The sequence below is a fragment of the Asterias rubens genome, assembly GCF_902459465.1.
Source record: "Asterias rubens chromosome 8 unlocalized genomic scaffold, eAstRub1.3 super_scaffold_89, whole genome shotgun sequence".
Lineage (NCBI taxonomy): Eukaryota > Metazoa > Echinodermata > Asteroidea > Forcipulatida > Asteriidae > Asterias > Asterias rubens.
In genome coordinates this window covers 1,269,600-1,292,154 of record NW_022985693.1, presented here as the reverse complement: position 1 = coordinate 1,292,154, position 22,555 = coordinate 1,269,600, and the positions used below count along the sequence as shown (strand labels likewise).

The window sequence follows — 22,555 nt, the reverse complement described above, 5'->3', positions numbered from 1 at the left end:
TTTTATTTATTTTATTTACTGCATACTGTAATAAATTCCAATAAGCGTAATAAATATTAAGTCTAAATTAAAGAGAAAATATCATAGATTGGTTTCTTATCTCCTGAATTCAAACATTACTGGTCTGAAATGGGGGGAAACGGATTGTTATGAAGTGTGGGCGCTTCAAGGGGGGGGGGGGGTGGGGGTGTTTTACTTTCATGCCTTATGGTATCTCTGGATTCTAATATAGTATCCATTATGCATTGGGACAAAAATGTAATTAAATTTGTTAAGTAGTAATTAAATAATATTTTTGATTTATTTTGCACGTCATACTAGCTTCTGAATATTCAATAAAATACCAATCAATGAAAGGTGTGAAAACATATGACGTTGCTCCAATGTCGTGCATGCATAAGCACTTTTAATGGCGGACTGTCTCTCGCAACGAAAAACAAAAACTTTAAAAATTTCAACACACCATTAAGTGTAAGTGTTATTGTTAAAAAATTGGATAGCTGTAAAAAAAAAAAAATAGTTTTTGATTGTGAACAGTTTTCCTGTTATCCTACTGAAAACACATGACACCAGGATAGTTCATCATTTTAGTTTACAATTATTTTACTCTCAAGATTAAAGTATTTAAAGAAGATTGCAATAACTGCAACCCTTTTCCCCTTTCTCTGATAAAATATCTCAACTCAACTCAAAATCTCAGATTGATGTATGAATTTTAATATCAACAAACAAACAATACTTTGAAGTTTTTATTATTTTTTTTACTAGCATAAGCACGACTAGCAAAGCAAGTAGGGGCCTAGTATTATTTTATAATAGCATAGCCCTAAATTTGTAAACAATATTGTGCCACAAACTGACAAATACCATTCGTTATTTGTGTTAGCTATATTCTATTTGAAGTCGCCGCATTTATGTATACGGTTTGACATTTAAAAACACAGGAAATGTTCAATTTGAACAGCAAAGCAACTGATGTCGGAATAACACGGATAACCCTTACGCTCGTACAGTGTTAAAATAAGAAAGGCCTCGGGAGGGACATGGGAGTTTTATCGGAAACTATAGCCACAGATATCGCCTAAAAATAAGTAAAAGTGAAGCTTGAATTGAAACTGTTTCTTATCAAAAGACAGCAAGGTCATTAACTTGGTAAAAAAACGTAGTAAGTGGTCAGGTTCAACTTAAAAAGAAACTAAATACATACAAGTTTGTACTAACCTCCGACTGGTGCGACGTCCGTCCCCTCCGCCGCCATCTTGGATAACCTTAAAGGAACAGTTTGCCTAATTGCCTTAAAGGTGCAGTAGTTAGTACATGTAAATTTTAAACTCACAAAGTCCAGGTTGAAATTTTGTTCTATATATTATGACAACACAATTGACATGGGGTTGGAGTAAAAAAAAAAATGTCACATTTAGATACACATACTGCTATTATTTACCAACAATCACATTATGACTGGTGATCTTTTTGTTGGAAAAAGTTGGGGATAACTTTCCGTATGGCGCTACCACTTTTTCACTCAATTTTACAAAAAGGGATATCTCATTGAGGTGGATAAGATACTGTGTTATTCTGTATCGAATGAAAAAGTGGTGGCGCCATGTGGAAACTTTTCCAAAGTTGGTCTAAACAATTCAAAAGTTAAGAAATATATTTTTTCTTAATTATAAATTAATACTTAGGGCAATAAAAATGCATTTTGGTATCAGGCTGGCTAATATAACTAGGGGTTGGGGGACCATGGGATAATAATAAACAATAATAAACAAACCTGGAAAAATAGCCAAATGATTTTGGACCGTCATTTTAAAAGACTTCCCCTGTCCCACTGATGCCATTTATTTGTTTTAAAGTTTGCATGCAGTTTGAACTTATGGGCTGCATGGACTCAATGACAGCCGGGTATTTTACGCAAACATTATGCCATGATGCAGTGTGCTATTTATACATAATTTGATTTTTGGGGGGCGAGTTGTGTTAAAATCGGGGCAGGCTTTGGGATAGGGAAAGTTTATGTTGAGGAGGTGGATAGTGTCGTGGCCGAGCGGTTAAACTCTGGTGTTTCTGATCAGCAGAGTGTGGGTTCGAATCCCCAGCCGTGACACTGTGTCCTTGAGCAAGACACTTAACCATTGCTTCGTCCTTCGGATGGGACGTAAAGCCGTTGGTCCCATGTGTTGTGTACTGCATGTAAAAGAACCCAGTGCACTTATCGAAAAGAGAAGGGGTTCGCCCTGGTGTTCCTGGTTGTGGCTGCTTAATGCGCCGTAGCACCTTGTAAACCCTTATAAGGTGCTAAATAATTGGGTCTCAGAATGCATCACTGCAATAACCTATCTGTCTGAAAGTTTGTATATACTCAGCGCCTTGAGTACCTTGTTTGGTAGATACGTGCGCTGTATAAGACTTCGATATTATTATTATTATTATAGTTCGGGGTTGTTTGGTTAGGATCTGGGTAATTTTTACCAAAACTTTGGACAGAAGAATGCAGACACAGTAAAAACACTCACATAAAAGAAACAGATTTGCCAAAAATACCAACTTTTAAACAAAGGACAAAGAAGTGATGCATATTTATGCCACATCACAATATACGGGTCTAATTGATGGTTAATGCAAGCTAATTTACTCAAGCTAACTTATTATCGAAAACAGAAACAGCTTTACAAATTTAAATTCACAAAAACAATTTTTTTTTTAAAGTGATTGATCCACAGTATTAACTACTTAAACATCTTGACAAGAATAAAATTTACCATTAAACTACCTCGTGTAAAAAAAATTAACTTGAAGTGAATAAGTAAAACACTGCAGTTTAACCATGATAATTTTTTCGGTCAATTACTTATCCCACTAAACAATTATTTATTGTTGATTCCTGTAATTCTATCCATAAATTATTAATTAATCCCACACCAAATACAAGTAAAAATTTTGATATCATTTTTAATTTCCTACTTGTTTAAATTAACAATTAAAAAACATATTGATATAGATTTCAATTTCTTACAAATAATATGAATTTAAATCATTTAATTGAGAACTTTCTAAAAACAGCATGACGACATCTAACCCTCAAAGAAATCCAATTTCTACCAATTAGGGAAACTAGAACTCCATGCTGTGATAGTGAAGATGAATGTGTGAAATTTTGTTTTGGAAGATAAACGAGTACATATTAATAACATGAGCTACACTAAATAAAACGTTTGTTCTTAATTACCAGACATAAATCTCTGAAAAGGCATTGTTTGTTGGAAACTGGTGATGTACTAAGAAATATAAACAATAAACAACTTGGGTTGACAATCCTACAAACATAACATAATAAAATGTTGTTCATAAGCAAGTTGAGTATTTGGTTTTATTAATTTATGTTGGTTATTAATTTATGTTGGTTTAATTTTCGGTTCAACAAAGAAAAATTGACTTGTACAGGATTCGAACCAACAACCTCCGGATTAATGTGCCGGCACTCTACCAACCGAGCTGTTAATTAAATTCCAAAGAATATCTTTGTTTATGGATGCCAGTCAGAAGCCATACAACCGTTATTTGCCATGAAGCCAGGGATCAAACCACGTTTACGGTACAACCTGGGAAGCGGTAGCAAAGGGATCACCTTAAGGGGATATCACTTTTCTTTTCAGATATCAAACCAAAAGGGAAACTGACTGGTAATTAATTGTTTATATAGTTTGAACTCAGTAAGATTGTAAATATTAAAAATCCCTTTTAATTCCATACTGTAATTCGGGAAGTTATAACTATACTGAAAAATAATGTGACAGACACTTGTATAAATGATATGATGTGTCTAACACTCAGAGATACACAACTTGCTTATTATTGAACTAAGATTCCGTATCATACTTTAATCCATACACATTGCCATCAAAGCCAGTGCCATCATTTAATGGAACAGCACGAGCAAAGGGTCGTTGTTGAAAAGAAGGAGACATCTCAAACAACTCATTGGTATGAGCTTCCTCTGAAGGATGCTCAAATGTCATGGTTTTCTTGGCGGTGCGATGTCTGTGGAAACGACACCATGTTGTGATCATGACAATGACAACAAAGATTGTGAAGGCAGAGCAACCTGCTGCGATGATCATGATGGAGGAGATTGGCATCGTGGAATCAACAGCTGCTCAAAAAATGCAATCAACAACAAACTTTTAAATTAAGTATTTCAAAGAGAATTTTATACTGAGGCATTGCATGATGAGGTATCAAGGTATACACATGGTGTACCACAAACTAAATATAGCATTTCATACAGTTAATGTAATAAAATACAAATTAAAAAAAAAAAATTAAAGCATATCAAACTTCATTAAGAGTAAATCATTCAGCATTTAAGGTTAGAATTCGTTTCACTCAAGGTTTGAAAATATCAGTGATCTTTAATTTGTGATTTGCAAATGAAGTTTGAGGAAGTTTTAAAATAAGAAACTATACTTACTCTCTACTTTTTCTTTCTTGACTGATTTGTCGGTGGTTGTGGGTGGAGCCTGTGTGTTTGCTTTAGGACCCGTGTACATAATATCAGTGATGTTGACAGACAATGAGCCATCTGATATATGTAGCTTGAGTTCCTCCACCAGTGATAGAGCTATAACATCAACAGGTTGAAGATCACCAGGGGCAGAGGTTGGTGTTGCACCATCAGAACTTGAATCAATTTCCTGTTTCAAAATTAATTCACAGAAACAAAACTCTAGAAGTTCAACATATATAGATCAAGACATCGTCAGATCCCTATGATCCGTTTGTTTGTTTTTTTGTTTTTTGTTTGTATGTATAGAGTTTTATTCAACCTTAAAAGTTTGTACAAGTTCTATATAAACTGTGCTGGTTCAGAATTATTTTAATCAACTGCTTTCTTAGTTTTTTAAACTTTTATTGTATAGTACAGAGTCAAAAACCAACTAAAGTATTTTTATTTATTGTGTGTAACTTCCAATGCTCCTAGTCCTTTTCTCGCAAACATGCATTAACAGCTAAATGTGTTTAAGAGATGTTGTCCCTTGCAACAATTAAACAGCAAGAATAATGGCCCTTCAACACGATCGAAACAAATACAAAAATATGTGGAAAAAAAAAAAAAAATCAAAGTTTACTACTGTTTTTTTTTTAAAGGTATTTTTTTAAATAGCACTAACAGTGCAATGAGCGGGCCTCACTGCATGGTAATTGCCTTGGTTAGTGGACCTCACGTTCGGCTCTGTCCATAAACAGCCGCCAGCCACCAACCCGGTTATGACCATACAGTGACTGTCTCCTCACACTGTTATTGCCTAGTTGGGAGGACCACTCAAACACACACACATACACACACATGCCTTACCAAGAATAGATCTACAACAATATCCTCAGATGCTGCCCTTTTCTTACGGCCATTGCTGTTACTCAAAGCACATTCAAATGTGACGCATCCTTCAGTTGCCATATTGAGATTATTCAATAGGTTGTCACATAGCTCTGTTACCGTGGTACCCTGTAAAAACAATGTCAGCTTTTAGAGGTAATTAACAGTACACTTCTTGGCTATTCTCATCAGAGTAATCTTACAACCAAAACCACATGCAGCTTCAGTTTGCTTATAAGGATTAAAGGCACTGAACATGTTTGGTAATTATCAAAGACCAGTAGTCTCACTTGGTGTAACCCAACATATACATAAAATAACAAATCTGTAAATATTTAAGCTCAATCAATCAACGTCGTACGCCACTGGCGCCTTGACGACTATGACTGCGCAACACCATTGAAGATTTTGCCGGCTGTTTCTTTGGAGGGATGGACGAGCGGGCCGCCGCCTCGTCAACCAGAGTGTCTGCTGTGGAGCCCGTCTTAAATTTGTTAAGCTCATTGGTCATCAAAGTTTTAAGATAACAAATGTGTCCAGTGCCTTTAAAGAGTTGATTTGAAATAGAGATTTAGTAAGTACTAAATGTGGACATACTTGTGGCATTGAAGCAGGATTGGCAGAGACAGCAATTTCAGCACATAGAGGATTTTCATCACAGTCTGTAAAAATGGTTCCTCTATCACAGAAGAATCCTTCACAGGGTTCTACTACACAGATTGTATCTGCAGCTGGTAGGCACATGGCAGATTCATGACAATCAGAGTTTGTTTCACATGCGATGGGTTTGGTCGCTTCCTATCAAAAACAATAATACAAAACACCTGTACTATTCTTGGTCAACTCAAAAGCTAAAAGAAATATGATAAGAAACATTATTGAAAAAATAATGATTGGAAGAAAAAGTAGAAAAAAGTGTTGTTTTTAAGTGTACAAACATTCTGATAATAAATTCCCTTCATAAAGATAACCCTAAGCAGCGAATGACATGCAAGTATGTAGTAAAGACGAGTGACACATTGCAGATCAATAGCTCTCATAAGAAGTGTCTTTATAATACCACAATCAAATACCATAGTTAGTCAAATTTGATTTAACTGAAACATTGTACCAGCCTAGTCATAAACATCTTTTATCAAGCTCACATCATGTACACTTGAAGAGTAATTATATTCTACTAGGAACAACTACTAACTGCTCTTAAAACTAAAAACTGTTTTCTTTCAATTTAATATCATACCTACATTTATTCTCCCTCTATCCTGCTTGGTTGACATGCAATCACTGGCTAATCCTTGAAAGCTAGTACGTGCATCTAATCACAAGAGCATGCTATCATCTACGTCTTCGTTGGTTAAACTTAAGCACTAACCTGGCTGAACTCCGATCTACGTATATCCGAGTCTTAAAGACACAGGTGAAATCAAGCTAGCATGCAATTCGTATTGAGTAATGCTTAGCCAAATCGTGCTGAATACAGTTCTAAAGGGGTTTCCTAATCGCTCTGTTCTCTGATCATACTATCATGTATACCTGAGTCTCAAAGACACAGGTGAAATCAAGCTAGCATGGTATTCTTACTTATTTAATGCTTAGCCGAATCATGCTGGCTTCAGTCCTAAAGGCGTTTCCTAATCGCTCTGTTCTCTGATCAAACTATAATGTATACCCGAGTCTTAAAGACACAGGTGAAATCAAGCTAGCATGGTATTCTTATTTATTTAATGCTTAGCCGAATCATGCTGACTACAGACCTAAAGGGGTTTCCTAATCGCTCTGTTTCCTGATCAAATTATCATGTACAACTGAGTCTCAAAGACACAGGTGAAATCAAGCTAGCATGGTATTCTTACTTATTTAATGCTTAGCCGAATCATGCTGGCTTCAGTCCTAAAGGCGTTTCCTAATCGCTCTGTTCTCTGATCAAACTATCATGTACATCTGAGTCTCAAAGACACTGGTGAAATCAAGCTAGCATGGTATTCTTATTTATTTAATGCTTAACCAGTGCTGACTACAGACCTAAAGGGGTTTCCTAATCGCTCTGTTTCCTGATCAAACTATCATGTATACCTGAGTCTCAAAGACACAGGTGAAATCAAGCTAGCATGGTATTCTTATTTATTTAATGCTTAGCCGAATCATGCTGACTACAGACCTAAAGGGGTTTCCTAATCGCTCTGTTTCCTGATCAAACTATCATGTATACCCGAGTCTCAAAGACACTGGTGAAATCAAGCTAGCATGGTATTCTTACTTATTTAATGCTTAGCCGAATCGTGCTGAATACAGGGTCTAAAGGCGTTTCCTAATCGCTCTGTTCTCTGATCAAACTATCATGTATACCCGAGTCTTAAAGACACAGGTGAAATCAAGCTAGCATGGTATTCTTATTTATTTAATGCTTAGCCGAATCATGCTGACTACAGACCTAAAGGGATTTCCTAATCGCTCTGTTCTCTGATCAAACTATAATGTATACCCGAGTCTTAAAGACACAGGTGAAATCAAGCTAGCATGGTATTCTTATTTATTTAATGCTTAGCCGAATAATGCTGACTACAGTCCTGTAGGGGTTTCCTAATCGCTCTGTTCCCTGATCAAACTATCATGTACAACTGAGTCTCAAAGACACAGGTGAAATCAAGCTAGCATGGTATTCTTACTTATTTAATGCTTAGCCGAATCATGCTGACTACAGTTCTAAAGGCGTTTCCTAATCGCTCTGTTTCCTGATCAAACTATCATGTATACCCGAGTCTTAAAGACACAGGTGAAATCAAGCTAGCATGGTATTCTTATTTATTTAATGCTTAGCCGAATCATGCTGACTACAGACCTAAAGGGATTTCCTAATCGCTCTGTTCTCTGATCAAACTATCATGTACAACTGAGTCTCAAAGACACAGGTGAAATCAAGCTAGCATGGTATTCTTATTTATTTAATGCTTAGCCGAATCATGCTGACTACAGACCTAAAGGGGTTTCCTAATTGCTCTGTTTCCTGATCAAACTATCATGTATACCCGAGTCTTAAAAACACAGGTGAAATCAAGCTAGCATGGTATTCTTATTTATTTAATGCTTAGCCGAATAATGCTGACAACAGTCCTGTAGGGGTTTCCTAATCGCTCTGTTCCCTGATCAAACTATCATGTACAACTGAGTCTCAAAGACACAGGTGAAATCAAGCTAGCATGGTATTCTTACTTATTTAATGCTTAGCCGAATCGTGCTGACTACAGACCTAAAGGGATTTCCTAATCGCTCTGTTCTCTGATCAAACTATCATGTATACCCAAGTCTTAAAGACACAGGTGAAATCAAGCTAGCATGGTATTCTTATTTATTTAATGCTTAGCCGAATCATGCTGACTACAGACCTAAAGGGATTTCCTAATCGCTCTGTTCTCTGATCAAACTATCATGTACAACTGAGTCTCAAAGACACAGGTGAAACGAAATCAAGCTGACATGGTATTCTTACTTATTTAATGCTTAGCCGAATCGTGCTGAATACAGTTCTAAAGGCGTTTCCTAATCGCTCTGTTCTCTGATCAAACTATCATGTATACCCGAGTCTTAAAGACACAGGTGAAATCAAGCTAGCATGGTATTCTTATTTATTTAATGCTTAGCCGAATCATGCTGACTACAGACCTAAAGGGATTTCCTAATCGCTCTGTTCTCTGATCAAACTATCATGTACAACTGAGTCTCAAAGACACAGGTGAAACGAAATCAAGCTGACATGGTATTCTTACTTATTTAATGCTTAGCCGAATCGTGCTGAATACAGTTCTAAAGGCGTTTCCTAATCGCTCTGTTCTCTGATCAAACTATCATGTATACCCGAGTCTTAAAGACACAGGTGAAATCAAGCTAGCATGGTATTCTTACTTATTTAATGCTTAGCCGAATCATGCTGACTACAGTTCTAAAGGCGTTTCCTAATCGCTCTGTTTCCTGATCAAACTATCATGTATACCTGAGTCTTAAAGACACAGGTGAAATCAACCTAGCATGGTACATGTATTCTTATTTATTTAATGCTTAGCCGAATCATGCTGACTACAGACCTAAAGGGATTTCCTAATCGCTCTGTTCTCTGATCAAACTATCATGTACAACTGAGTCTCAAAGACACAGGTGAAACGAAATCAAGCTGACATGGTATTCTTACTTATTTAATGCTTAGCCGAATCGTGCTGAATACAGTTCTAAAGGCGTTTCCTAATCGCTCTGTTCTCTGATCAAACTATCATGTATACCCGAGTCTTAAAGACACAGGTGAAATCAAGCTAGCATGGTATTCTTATTTATTTAATGCTTAGCCGAATCATGCTGACTACAGACCTAAAGGGATTTCCTAATCGCTCTGTTCTCTGATCAAACTATCATGTACAACTGAGTCTCAAAGACACAGGTGAAACGAAATCAAGCTGACATGGTATTCTTACTTATTTAATGCTTAGCCGAATCGTGCTGAATACAGTTCTAAAGGCGTTTCCTAATCGCTCTGTTCTCTGATCAAACTATCATGTATACCCGAGTCTTAAAGACACAGGTGAAATCAAGCTAGCATGGTATTCTTATTTATTTAATGCTTAGCCGAATCATGCTGACTACAGACCTAAAGGGGTTTTTTAATCGCTCTGTTTCCTGATCAAACTATCATGTATACCTGAGTCTTAAAGACACAGGTGAAATCAACCTAGCATGGTACATGTATTCTTATTTATTTAGTGCTTAGCCGAATCATGCTGACTACAGACCTAAAGGGATTTCCTAATCGCTCTGTTCTCTGATCAAACTATCATGTACAACTGAGTCTCAAAGACACAGGTGAAACGAAATCAAGCTGACATGGTATTCTTACTTATTTAATGCTTAGCCGAATCGTGCTGAATACAGTTCTAAAGGCGTTTCCTAATCGCTCTGTTCTCTGATCAAACTATCATGTATACCCGAGTCTTAAAGACACAGGTGAAATCAAGCTAGCATGGTATTCTTATTTATTTAATGCTTAGCCGAATCATGCTGACTACAGACCTAAAGGGATTTCCTAATCGCTCTGTTCTCTGATCAAACTATCATGTACAACTGAGTCTCAAAGACACAGGTGAAACGAAATCAAGCTGACATGGTATTCTTACTTATTTAATGCTTAGCCGAATCGTGCTGAATACAGTTCTAAAGGCGTTTCCTAATCGCTCTGTTCTCTGATCAAACTATCATGTATACCCGAGTCTTAAAGACACAGGTGAAATCAAGCTAGCATGGTATTCTTATTTATTTAATGCTTAGCCGAATCATGCTGACTACAGACCTAAAGGGGTTTTTTAATCGCTCTGTTTCCTGATCAAACTATCATGTATACCTGAGTCTTAAAGACACAGGTGAAATCAACCTAGCATGGTACATGTATTCTTATTTATTTAGTGCTTAGCCGAATCATGCTGACTACAGACCTAAAGGGATTTCCTAATCGCTCTGTTCTCTGATCAAACTATCATGTACAACTGAGTCTCAAAGACACAGGTGAAACGAAATCAAGCTGACATGGTATTCTTACTTATTTAATGCTTAGCCGAATCGTGCTGAATACAGTTCTAAAGGCGTTTCCTAATCGCTCTGTTCTCTGATCAAACTATCATGTATACCCGAGTCTTAAAGACACAGGTGAAATCAAGCTAGCATGGTATTCTTATTTATTTAATGCTTAGCCGAATCATGCTGACTACAGACCTAAAGGGGTTTTTTAATCGCTCTGTTTCCTGATCAAACTATCATGTATACCTGAGTCTCAAAGACACAGGTGAAATCAAGCTAGCATGGTATTCTTATTTATTAAATGCTTGGCCGAATCATGCTGACTACAGACCTAAAGGGATTTCCTAATCGCTCTGTTCTCTGATCAAACTATCATGTATACCCGAGTCTTAAAGACACAGGTGAAATCAAGCTAGCATGGTATTCTTATTTATTTAATGCTTGGCCGAATCATGCTGACTACAGACCTAAAAGGATTTCCTAATCGCTCTGTTCTCTGATCAAACTATCATGTATACCCGAGTCTTAAAGACACAGGTGAAATCAAGCTAGCATGGTATTCTTATTTATTTAATGCTTAGCGGAATCATGCTGACTACAGACCTAAAGGGATTTCCTAATCGCTCTGTTCTCTGATCAAACTATCATGTATACCCGAGTCTTAAAGACACAGGTGAAATCAAGCTAGCATGGTATTCTTATTTATTTAATGCTTAGCCGAATCATGCTGACTACAGACCTAAAGGGATTTCCTAATCGCTCTGTTCTCTGATCAAACTATCATGTATACCCGAGTCTTAAAGACACAGGTGAAATCAAGCTAGCATGGTATTCTTATTTATTTAATGCTTGGCCGAATCATGCTGACTACAGACCTAAAAGGATTTCCTAATCGCTCTGTTCTCTGATCAAACTATCATGTATACCCGAGTCTTAAAGACACAGGTGAAATCAAGCTAGCATGGTATTCTTATTTATTTAATGCTTAGCGGAATCATGCTGACTACAGACCTAAAGGGATTTCCTAATCGCTCTGTTCTCTGATCAAACTATCATGTATACCCGAGTCTTAAAGACACAGGTGAAATCAAGCTAGCATGGTATTCTTATTTATTTAATGCTTAGCCGAATCATGCTGATACAGACCTAAAGGGATTTCCTAATCGCTCTGTTCTCTGATCAAACTATCATGTACAACTGAGTCTCAAAAACACAGGTGAAATCAAGCTAGCATGGTATTCTTATTTATTTAATGCTTAGCCGAATAATGCTGACTACAGACATAAAGGGGTTTCCTAATTGCTCTGTTGCCTGATCAAACTATCATGTATACCCGAGTCTTAAAGACACAGGTGAAATCAAGCTAGCATGGTATTCTTATTTGTTTAATGCTTAGCCGAATCATGCTGACTACAGACCTAAAGGGATTTCCTAATCGCTCTGTTCTCTGATCAAACTATCATGTACAACTGAGTCTCAAAGACACAGGTGAAACGAAATCAAGCTGACATGGTATTCTTACTTATTTAATGCTTAGCCGAATCGTGCTGAATACAGTTCTAAAGGCGTTTCCTAATCGCTCTGTTCTCTGATCAAACTATCATGTATACCCGAGTCTTAAAGACACAGGTGAAATCAAGCTAGCATGGTATTCTTATTTATTTAATGCTTAGCCGAATCATGCTGACTACAGACCTAAAGGGATTTCCTAATCGCTCTGTTCTCTGATCAAACTATCATGTACAACTGAGTCTCAAAGACACAGGTGAAACGAAATCAAGCTGACATGGTATTCTTACTTATTTAATGCTTAGCCGAATCGTGCTGAATACAGTTCTAAAGGCGTTTCCTAATCGCTCTGTTCTCTGATCAAACTATCATGTATACCCGAGTCTTAAAGACACAGGTGAAATCAAGCTAGCATGGTATTCTTATTTATTTAATGCTTAGCCGAATCATGCTGACTACAGACCTAAAGGGGTTTTTTAATCGCTCTGTTTCCTGATCAAACTATCATGTATACCTGAGTCTTAAAGACACAGGTGAAATCAACCTAGCATGGTACATGTATTCTTATTTATTTAGTGCTTAGCCGAATCATGCTGACTACAGACCTAAAGGGATTTCCTAATCGCTCTGTTCTCTGATCAAACTATCATGTACAACTGAGTCTCAAAGACACAGGTGAAACGAAATCAAGCTGACATGGTATTCTTACTTATTTAATGCTTAGCCGAATCGTGCTGAATACAGTTCTAAAGGCGTTTCCTAATCGCTCTGTTCTCTGATCAAACTATCATGTATACCCGAGTCTTAAAGACACAGGTGAAATCAAGCTAGCATGGTATTCTTATTTATTTAATGCTTAGCCGAATCATGCTGACTACAGACCTAAAGGGGTTTTTTAATCGCTCTGTTTCCTGATCAAACTATCATGTATACCTGAGTCTCAAAGACACAGGTGAAATCAAGCTAGCATGGTATTCTTATTTATTAAATGCTTGGCCGAATCATGCTGACTACAGACCTAAAGGGATTTCCTAATCGCTCTGTTCTCTGATCAAACTATCATGTATACCCGAGTCTTAAAGACACAGGTGAAATCAAGCTAGCATGGTATTCTTATTTATTTAATGCTTGGCCGAATCATGCTGACTACAGACCTAAAAGGATTTCCTAATCGCTCTGTTCTCTGATCAAACTATCATGTATACCCGAGTCTTAAAGACACAGGTGAAATCAAGCTAGCATGGTATTCTTATTTATTTAATGCTTAGCGGAATCATGCTGACTACAGACCTAAAGGGATTTCCTAATCGCTCTGTTCTCTGATCAAACTATCATGTATACCCGAGTCTTAAAGACACAGGTGAAATCAAGCTAGCATGGTATTCTTATTTATTTAATGCTTAGCCGAATCATGCTGACTACAGACCTAAAGGGATTTCCTAATCGCTCTGTTCTCTGATCAAACTATCATGTATACCCGAGTCTTAAAGACACAGGTGAAATCAAGCTAGCATGGTATTCTTATTTATTTAATGCTTGGCCGAATCATGCTGACTACAGACCTAAAAGGATTTCCTAATCGCTCTGTTCTCTGATCAAACTATCATGTATACCCGAGTCTTAAAGACACAGGTGAAATCAAGCTAGCATGGTATTCTTATTTATTTAATGCTTAGCGGAATCATGCTGACTACAGACCTAAAGGGATTTCCTAATCGCTCTGTTCTCTGATCAAACTATCATGTATACCCGAGTCTTAAAGACACAGGTGAAATCAAGCTAGCATGGTATTCTTATTTATTTAATGCTTAGCCGAATCATGCTGATACAGACCTAAAGGGATTTCCTAATCGCTCTGTTCTCTGATCAAACTATCATGTACAACTGAGTCTCAAAAACACAGGTGAAATCAAGCTAGCATGGTATTCTTATTTATTTAATGCTTAGCCGAATAATGCTGACTACAGACATAAAGGGGTTTCCTAATTGCTCTGTTGCCTGATCAAACTATCATGTATACCCGAGTCTTAAAGACACAGGTGAAATCAAGCTAGCATGGTATTCTTATTTGTTTAATGCTTAGCCGAATCATGCTGACTACAGACCTAAAGGGGTTTCCTAATCGCCCTGTTCCCTAATCAAACTATCATGTATACCTGAGTCTCAAAGACACAGGCGAAATCAAGCTAGCATGTTATTTTTATTTGAATGGTACCTGCTTGACTTATGTATCTCTGAGATGTTCACTAATACTTGAACCAACACTCAAGTGCCATCTAGTCAAACATAAAATCCAGCTAGGGCACTATGCAACACTGAATTTAAAAAAAATCTATTTCTGCATTGAAGTGAATGCAAAAAGGCTACTTATATTCTCACAGAACACATTCTACTAGATAGGGGTTTACAAATTGGCCTTTAACTTCTTGAGTAAGATAAGACTTATGTTGACCTTAACTGAATATGTAACACGTATCAAATAAATTGCTACAAGAGTCAGACAAGTTGTCTAGTTTGAAAACTTCATGCAGGACATCATACATTGGTGAAAAGATAGATAGATAAAAAAATAAAAATAAAAAATATAAAAAAATCTAAGTTTTCAAACTGTATGATTTTTAGGACATATTTTACATTAAACTTGTATACTTTAAGGCTAGATTTGATAAATAAATACACAAACAAAAATCTTGAGTGTAACCTACCAGTGTGCAGGTGATAGTTCCTTGGTCACAGATGCATTGGTCACATTTGCCATATTCCCATGAGCTTCCAGAAAATCTGGTTTCAGAACCATCCCAACATAATGGTGTATCTTGAAGAAACTCAAATCCTGACAACAGGAACACAATGAAAAAGCTCCATTATAACTTGAATTAATAAAAAGAAGAAAAAATCAGCCATAACATACATCAAGAACATTAAAGCTCTCCCAAGAGTGTTTGGGGGAAAAAGTAATTAAACAAATTTGCAGTACCTGCTACTAAAAAACATAGGATTTGAACTGCCTTTAGCTCGGTGGGCTAATTGACAGACACTTCTCTCAAATTGCAAAGGTCGTGGGTTCAAATCCCACCCAAGTATTATGCCTGTGATTTATTCAAAGGACTCAGGAAAGTACTGAGTATACCCTGCTAACACACTTTGGTGTGTATATGGGTAAAAAAACAAATGAATATTCTTTAACCCCGATGCAAATTTAACATCTGTTAATGTGTTTGTTGTTGTTCACTTACCGGCTTCCCAAGCTGCCTGCCAGCCATTGACTGAAGTTGTATCATCAGTAAAAAAATACAACCATGCAGCATCTCCTAGAATGTATACAGGTCCTGGTGAGCTATATCCATCCAACTGATACACAACGCCTGGTTGAGATGAAACTGGCCCTGTATTCAGACTCAATGGGTATTGGAACCCTGGGCCAACGTAAAGGGCATCACGATCCTTTTCAATAGAAAATGATTCTGAGAAGGTGATGTTGATGTAGCGAGCTTGAGGTACCCAGATGACGTAGAAACCCTTGAAGGAGTTTGGATAGTTATTAGGATAACCTGGAGAGTTCCACAAGCCTGTGCTACACTCGGCACCAAAGCATATGCTGCGTTCATTGTACACTGAGGTAAAACAAGAAAAGTGGTGCTTACAAACAAAAATGCCCTGCACATCAGTCCGTTTCTCAACATTTGACCTACATGTAGGTAGTCTAAAAATCAGAGGCGTCTGTATCCCTAGACCTATCCACACACCAGTTTAATATCAAGTCCTTTTAAATTATCACATGGACATCTTTTTTTTTCTTAAGCATAAAATAATTCTATTATAGCATTAGTAACATTGATCCTACATTTTTGGAGTTGATATGGCAAGTCCTTGTCGAGGTATTGCTCAGACAACATTTCTTTTGTTTAAGCCATAATGACCTTGAAATTTGACTGGTGGGGGGGGGGTCCCTTTTGAGGGACCTCAAGACCAATCCACAAAACAAGTTTGCAGTTGGTATGCAAAGTTCATCTCAAGTTATTAATCCAGCAACAATTTGTTGTTTTAGCCACAATGAGCTCAACATTGTGACCAAAGGGGTTCAACAATGACAGGCTTCTGGGGGCAATCCAATGAACAATCCCAGTCTCTAAATATCTTTATAAGAACATGTGAAGACTCAATGGCCTAAAAATGAAAATAAAATACAAAAGGAAGCAAAGTATATGAGCCTTTTATATGACAAACTACTTTACCTGCTGGTATATCACAATCGAGGCCCATAGTACCATCGATATTACACTGACAGACATAAGTGGGATTATCATTCTCCCGTCTCAAACAGTCTGCTCCATCAGCACATGGGGAGTTAGCACATTCTGCAAAGGATAAGATAGGACTAATATGAAACTCGCTATGTTGGGAAAACATAGAAGATGACTGAAGAAAAGTGAAATCTAAACAATTGAATTGGTCATCGCAAGATGGAATGGAAAGTGGGGCATCTTGAACAACATGGATGAGAGGAACTGGGATAAAGATAATCAAATGTAACTTTACTTGCAAAAAACATTTTGACCCTTGCAGAGTGTTTGTAACTTAACTATAGTTACAAGGGACTGAAGAAACAATCATTTAAGACCTATACTGGCTACATAACAAGGAATACAAAGGATAGGTGGGCCAAGGTAATGAACCAACTGTCTAGAAATATTTCAGGGCATTGTCTGAAATATGTGCACTATGTTTTATTTCCTCTAAATTAGATCCGACCCAGCAAGTCGATATACACATACATGTTGAGTTACCGCAAACCAAACATACACTCAAAAGAACTCACCAACAAAGATGCAAGTTTCCCCATCACCCACAAATCCTTCATCACAGACACATTGTTGCAACTGGTTCACATCTTGGCATGTGGCATTTTCATGACAGGTGACAGGTTCACATTCCACTTCACCAAATGCCTCTGTACAGGTACATTTCACAGAGCATGAGTCTTTGTAGAAGTGTTCATTAAACTGCAGAAAAACGTGATATAACCATGTTAGAGGGAAGGTATACGTTTGGTAGTCACTATTAAAATAATGGCAATAAAAACCTTTGGTTAGAAGCCTTCAGCAGCATTTGATAGTATAAAGCATTTTGAGAAAAATTTCATTTTTAAGCAATGTGGTCATGTCAAAGATAACAGCATTACTTGGTAATGCTTCCCAGATCATGTATTCCTTTTTTAGGCGTGGACACATTCGCTCCCGATTTTTGAAAATGCGACCACCTTTTGAAATGAAATTTTCACTTGTTAGTTTTACTATGTACATCTACATTCATATAGGGTTAAAACAAATCAAACGGTTCCAATCAACAAAGGTATATGTCAAAACACCCAAGAAAAATAAACTTGCAGCCAAAATGTTGTGCACAGTCTTTATAGTTTCTTGGTGAAATTCTCAGTCAACAAGCAAACTTGAATCCTTGATTCGTTATCACATGCTCACTGGTGGAATACGATTCAGTTCCATTGGATATGGGCTGCAGAAGCTTTATATTTGTCTGTATTCCACTCATGCTAGTGTTTTAACTAATATAAGGGGGATAAAGAAAACCACTAACCTGTACATAGTTGCTATCATTATCACCGTAAAAGCAACCACAGTTATCATGTGAAACACATTTATCATCATCTTGATAGAAACCTTCGTCACAAGTACAACCTTCCACACATGGCAGTGGACAATGATTGACAAGGTTGGTGTTATCTCTGCAGGATTTAGGGCATGGATCAGCACATTGGCTGTATACTGCATTTTCTGGACATGTTAGTTCTGAGAATTCAAACAAATTAATAGCCTCTGTGAGAAGTCATATAACATGATTTAATAGCAGCTATGTGCTGCACATTAAAGTAGCTCATAAACTCAGAGATCAATTGGTTAAAAAAGGTGTTGCTTCCAACACTAAACCAACTTTGTGTACTTCAAAAAATTCTTTAGTTTGATGTAGCAATGATGTTATATTCCCTTGATCCATCGCTGGTGAATACCCAAACCCTTGTCTCATTACCTAACTTACCACATCGATTAGGCTCTCTCCAGGCTCCAATTGGAAATCCACTTTCATGGCAAGCTTGTGCATAGGCAGCAATGACTCCACATGCATGTGTGGTATCAACAGTACTTGAAGCACAGACGTCATACCTACAGGCCGTGTAGAATGCATCCGAATCTATCGTACAATCCTTGAATGGACCTGAATTTAATCACATTTATTTATCAGAGTACATGCTTATTTTTCATGGATATTTAACTCAGAACTGTGATGACCTACATAAAGCATACATTGTACATAAATATGTAAAGTAATTCAAGTACATGTGGCTACAAGCCTTTGGCTACAAGTGCAATGTTTTTAATTAGCCAGTGTAGTAGTAATAACAAAAGATGAATACTGATTGGTTGAGGTTTATTTTTCATTAACAGTCACTCTTGTAGTTGATGATAACTTACCAGTATTGTCAATCAGCAGTCCACATAATCGGTCAGCCAATTCGGTATCAAACAGGCTCTCGCATGGGTTGGTGAGCTCCATTGTAGTTAAAGAACATTCAACACCAGTATCATATTTGTGTCGATCTCCAAACACATGAACAGGATCAATCTGCCCAAGGAAAGATTCAAACCAAATGTGACTGTCTGATTTATTTTATAAATATTAATTCTTTGTTTTGAGAAGAAACAATTTAAACTAAAATAAGAAACTTTTACTTATTATTCTTACTCGATTGCCATGACTTAGATAACTTTTAACACAATTTTAATAAATCTACATAAAAGAGTAATAATCCCAACTTGCAATAACCTACAAACATTAGATGATGGATATTTACATTTGTGGATGGATTCTGGAACTCATCTGCACTATCTCCATTGAAATTGCCACACAAGCCAGTGGAATCCTCGTCAGGATTCCTGGCCATGGTAATTTCGGCACTGTCTACACCATTCCATTTGATGAAAATAGATCCAGAGGCTAAGGATGCAAACTGTTGAAATAAATATAAGTTTAAAACTATGTTACAAATGTTCAAATAAAATATTGCACAAGTTCCTTTTTCAAAGCCCCTTTTTCTTTGAATTCTTAGCAAGAAATACAAACTAAATACCTTGGTAATTATCTTAAATAGCTTAATTCGGTTTTTAAAAAGTTTTTTTAGTGTTGTTACTATTGCAACCAAGGAAATGTCAACATTTCCATCCTGCAGTATAATTTTTAATACTTGTGCCACGATAAATTGACAACTTTGTGTACTCAGTCCTAATGAGTTAAGTCAGTAACTGTATCTCCCCAGGGAGCTGAGACAGTTTAAGAAATTATTTAAGGCCCAGTGCCAAGGGGTAATAATGTGGAAGTGCTTTGAGATGCCCTTCGGATTTATAAAGCGCTATATAAAAGCAGACTATTACTATGATTATTATTATTAACTAGTATGAATTCTGATTTTTTATACAGTTTCAGGTCCTTATAAATGGGATAACAGCAAAAATGAGAGATGAACTTGGTTAAAAAGTAGAGGTTGTTCAGCCACAGTACTAAAGTCTGTTTTAAGCAGTTTTAACGTCTTTGGTTTAACTTTGTGTGTCTGGACACTCTAAAAACTTTAACAAATCAAGTTAAAACCGTATGAGTTAAATCCTTCGGCAAAGGTGGTTTAATGCTAAACCACAGTTTATCTTTCAGCAGGGTGTGTGGACAGATGAAAACAACCACATCTACATGTAGTTATAAGTCCTCACAGGTGACCGGTGACCCAGGACATGTTGCGTAACATGCCTTAAACTGTGAAAGCGATCATCTTTTGTACACACTTGTAACGGATGCTCCTGTGTTCGGTCATGTTGCTGTGTGACCTCTTAAAACCGAAGATAAACCGTATCGGGTTTAAATTTGAGCTGTCTGAACGCAAGGTAGTTTTATTTTTACGACAAACCCACCGCTGCTTGTAAAACTAAATACTTTACTCTTACTTTAGTATAATGTCTGAACATGGCCCTATACTATCAAGTCCTTCTAAACTAAAGACTTACAATATAATTTCCACCAAGTGTAATGTCCAATATTTCACTATGATAGGGTGGAATGACAGTCTCTCCATCAACCATCACAACCTTGTTCTGTAACAACCTCACCTCCTATAATACAGCAAATAATAAACACAATATTGTATTATTCCATACAGAAAATATTGTAGGACACCATTTGTTTATCATCAAGCAAACTTGAGTACCCGATCATATAATTGGTTGATCTATGGACACAACAGTGTTATATTACTAAAAGAGGTAACATAATGCTACCAGGTACTTAAACTCATTTTAAGCACTAATTTGACCAGATAGCTCAAACAAGGACTAAGTAGAATGGACTTCTTTATTTCTGTTCAACAAAATGATTGGCTAAGCAGTAGTTTACATAACATTTTTACCCCTCCCATCAGTTTGAATATAAAGACATTTGAGTTGTGATTACAAAACAAATTCTGCTTGTATACTATTTGGGGTTTCTTATGGCACAAATATGACCTATAACAAAAACAGGAATTTAAGTTATCTCACTAAGTAGTTTTATGCCTGCTTTATGTTGTTAACTCATCCAAAATTATTACCGTATTCTGAAAAACAACAATGAGTTCTTTCATTGTGGTGTAGTCAGTCCCTTCAAATTGTTGATTGATCTGGACAATCGAGAGCTCCATGATGGACACAAGATAGTAGGCACATCCTCCCATGAAATCATAGAACACATCATCAAAGGTTTTGTAATGTGGATCACCGTGTACCATGCATTGCTTGGCCTCTGTTAGCATAAAAGACAATTATAGGATTGGCATAAATGGAGTGAACTATTTATAAGTTGAAAAACAAGTCAGAATTCAAAAAAGGAAACAGTATCCTAATTCATTAATAAAATAATAGATGTATTGCACATTATGACGTCATTGAACACCATGATTGATATTTTTAAAAAAGCGCACGACTCTCAGCCAATGATTGTGTACTGTTCACGCTTCATAAAATAAATGGCCGCCAATGCAAGGAGTCTTTACATTAATAGTAATTTATCTTTCAGTACGCGCTATTCCTCCAGTCAGATGCTCGAACCGGAGTGTGATAACAAGCCATAGCCTACTCCAATTTTTTACTTACACTCCGCCAATTGCGAGTGTCAATGCGTCACACTCCGCATACGGTCAGTGCAAAAATTACATTCTAAACCTGCTCTGAAATTTTAAACTTAATAAATGAGACCGGTGCTATCACAGGCACGTTCGTGGAATATGGACAAGTATAGTGAGTCTGCATCTGCAGAAGAGCTTTATTTCAGTATTCCACTCGCGGTTGTGTGATAACTTATAACACTTCATATTTATATTAAGTTACCATCTTGACAATTCGCTCCGATCCATCCTCGAAGACAGATACAGTCAAACTCTGTTGGGCTAAGCACTTTACAGGTGCCCCCATTCTGGCAAGTTTCTTCCATGCAGGGACTTTCTGTATTAAGTAATAATAGTTAACATATTAAAATCAAAATCGGCAAACTTGTATTTACATTTCATAAAACTGGAGTCAAAATCAAATTTCTGTATTTGAACTAATGAAAAGTTCTGTAATTTCAAGTCCAAAATAATTCCAGTTAAGAACAGGAAAGCATCATCAACCAAAAAACTCTTGTGTAACAAAGTTCAACAAAGTGTCATGGTTTTTATATTAATAACTGGTCCTGGTACATCAGAACTACATCCTTTTTCCATTGTACAAAGAGCGATCATAACGTGTGTAGTGTACAGTGAATCACAACCAAGGACTCACCAGAACACTCATGACCATTGCCAACAAGATCTCCATTGCAGACACATTGTGTTGCTCCATTAACAATCAAGCATTGCGCGTCCGAACTGCATGGAGTATTATCAAAAGTCAATTCCTTATCTGCACTACAAGATGACGTCATGTTGCAGTCTTGCAGCAGTTTGGATTGACCAACCTGATGTAATAGGGGGGACAAACAAAAAGCAAAATCAACATTATTTATTGCAGATAAAGCTTATCTGACCACCCTTCCAGGGCATGG

The 22,555-nt window shown here is 36.8% G+C and overlaps 2 protein-coding genes across 7 annotated transcripts in view; both read right to left on the bottom strand.

Annotated features, from left to right (window-relative positions):
• Positions 1 to 2,103, bottom strand: part of LOC117305536 (protein furry homolog-like) — a 55,651-nt gene extending 53,548 nt beyond the window's left edge. For all 5 annotated transcript variants that reach the window (XM_033790413.1, XM_033790415.1, XM_033790417.1 and 2 more), the window contains exon 1: positions 1,222 to 2,103. The gene's annotated coding sequence lies outside the window, so the exon portion shown is untranslated. The remainder of the gene's footprint in view (positions 1 to 1,221) is intronic.
• Positions 2,104 to 2,533: 430 nt separating this feature from the next.
• The window catches only part of LOC117305535 (IgGFc-binding protein-like), a 110,216-nt gene continuing 90,194 nt past the window's right edge, over positions 2,534 to 22,555 (bottom strand). For both annotated transcript variants that reach the window (XM_033790411.1, XM_033790412.1), the window contains exons 91-106: positions 22,294 to 22,468; positions 21,862 to 21,975; positions 21,087 to 21,277; positions 20,509 to 20,613; positions 19,311 to 19,466; positions 18,931 to 19,081; positions 18,497 to 18,673; positions 18,038 to 18,249; positions 17,262 to 17,445; positions 16,678 to 16,800; positions 15,679 to 16,056; positions 15,148 to 15,275; positions 5,978 to 6,178; positions 5,360 to 5,509; positions 4,475 to 4,697; positions 2,534 to 4,156 (exon numbers count right to left, since the gene is read on the bottom strand). In XM_033790411.1, coding sequence (XP_033646302.1) covers positions 3,864 to 4,156; positions 4,475 to 4,697; positions 5,360 to 5,509; positions 5,978 to 6,178; positions 15,148 to 15,275; positions 15,679 to 16,056; positions 16,678 to 16,800; positions 17,262 to 17,445; positions 18,038 to 18,249; positions 18,497 to 18,673; positions 18,931 to 19,081; positions 19,311 to 19,466; positions 20,509 to 20,613; positions 21,087 to 21,277; positions 21,862 to 21,975; positions 22,294 to 22,468 — 2,961 coding nt within the window. In that variant the 3' untranslated portion in view covers positions 2,534 to 3,863. The remainder of the gene's footprint in view (positions 4,157 to 4,474; positions 4,698 to 5,359; positions 5,510 to 5,977; positions 6,179 to 15,147; positions 15,276 to 15,678; positions 16,057 to 16,677; positions 16,801 to 17,261; positions 17,446 to 18,037; positions 18,250 to 18,496; positions 18,674 to 18,930; positions 19,082 to 19,310; positions 19,467 to 20,508; positions 20,614 to 21,086; positions 21,278 to 21,861; positions 21,976 to 22,293; positions 22,469 to 22,555) is intronic.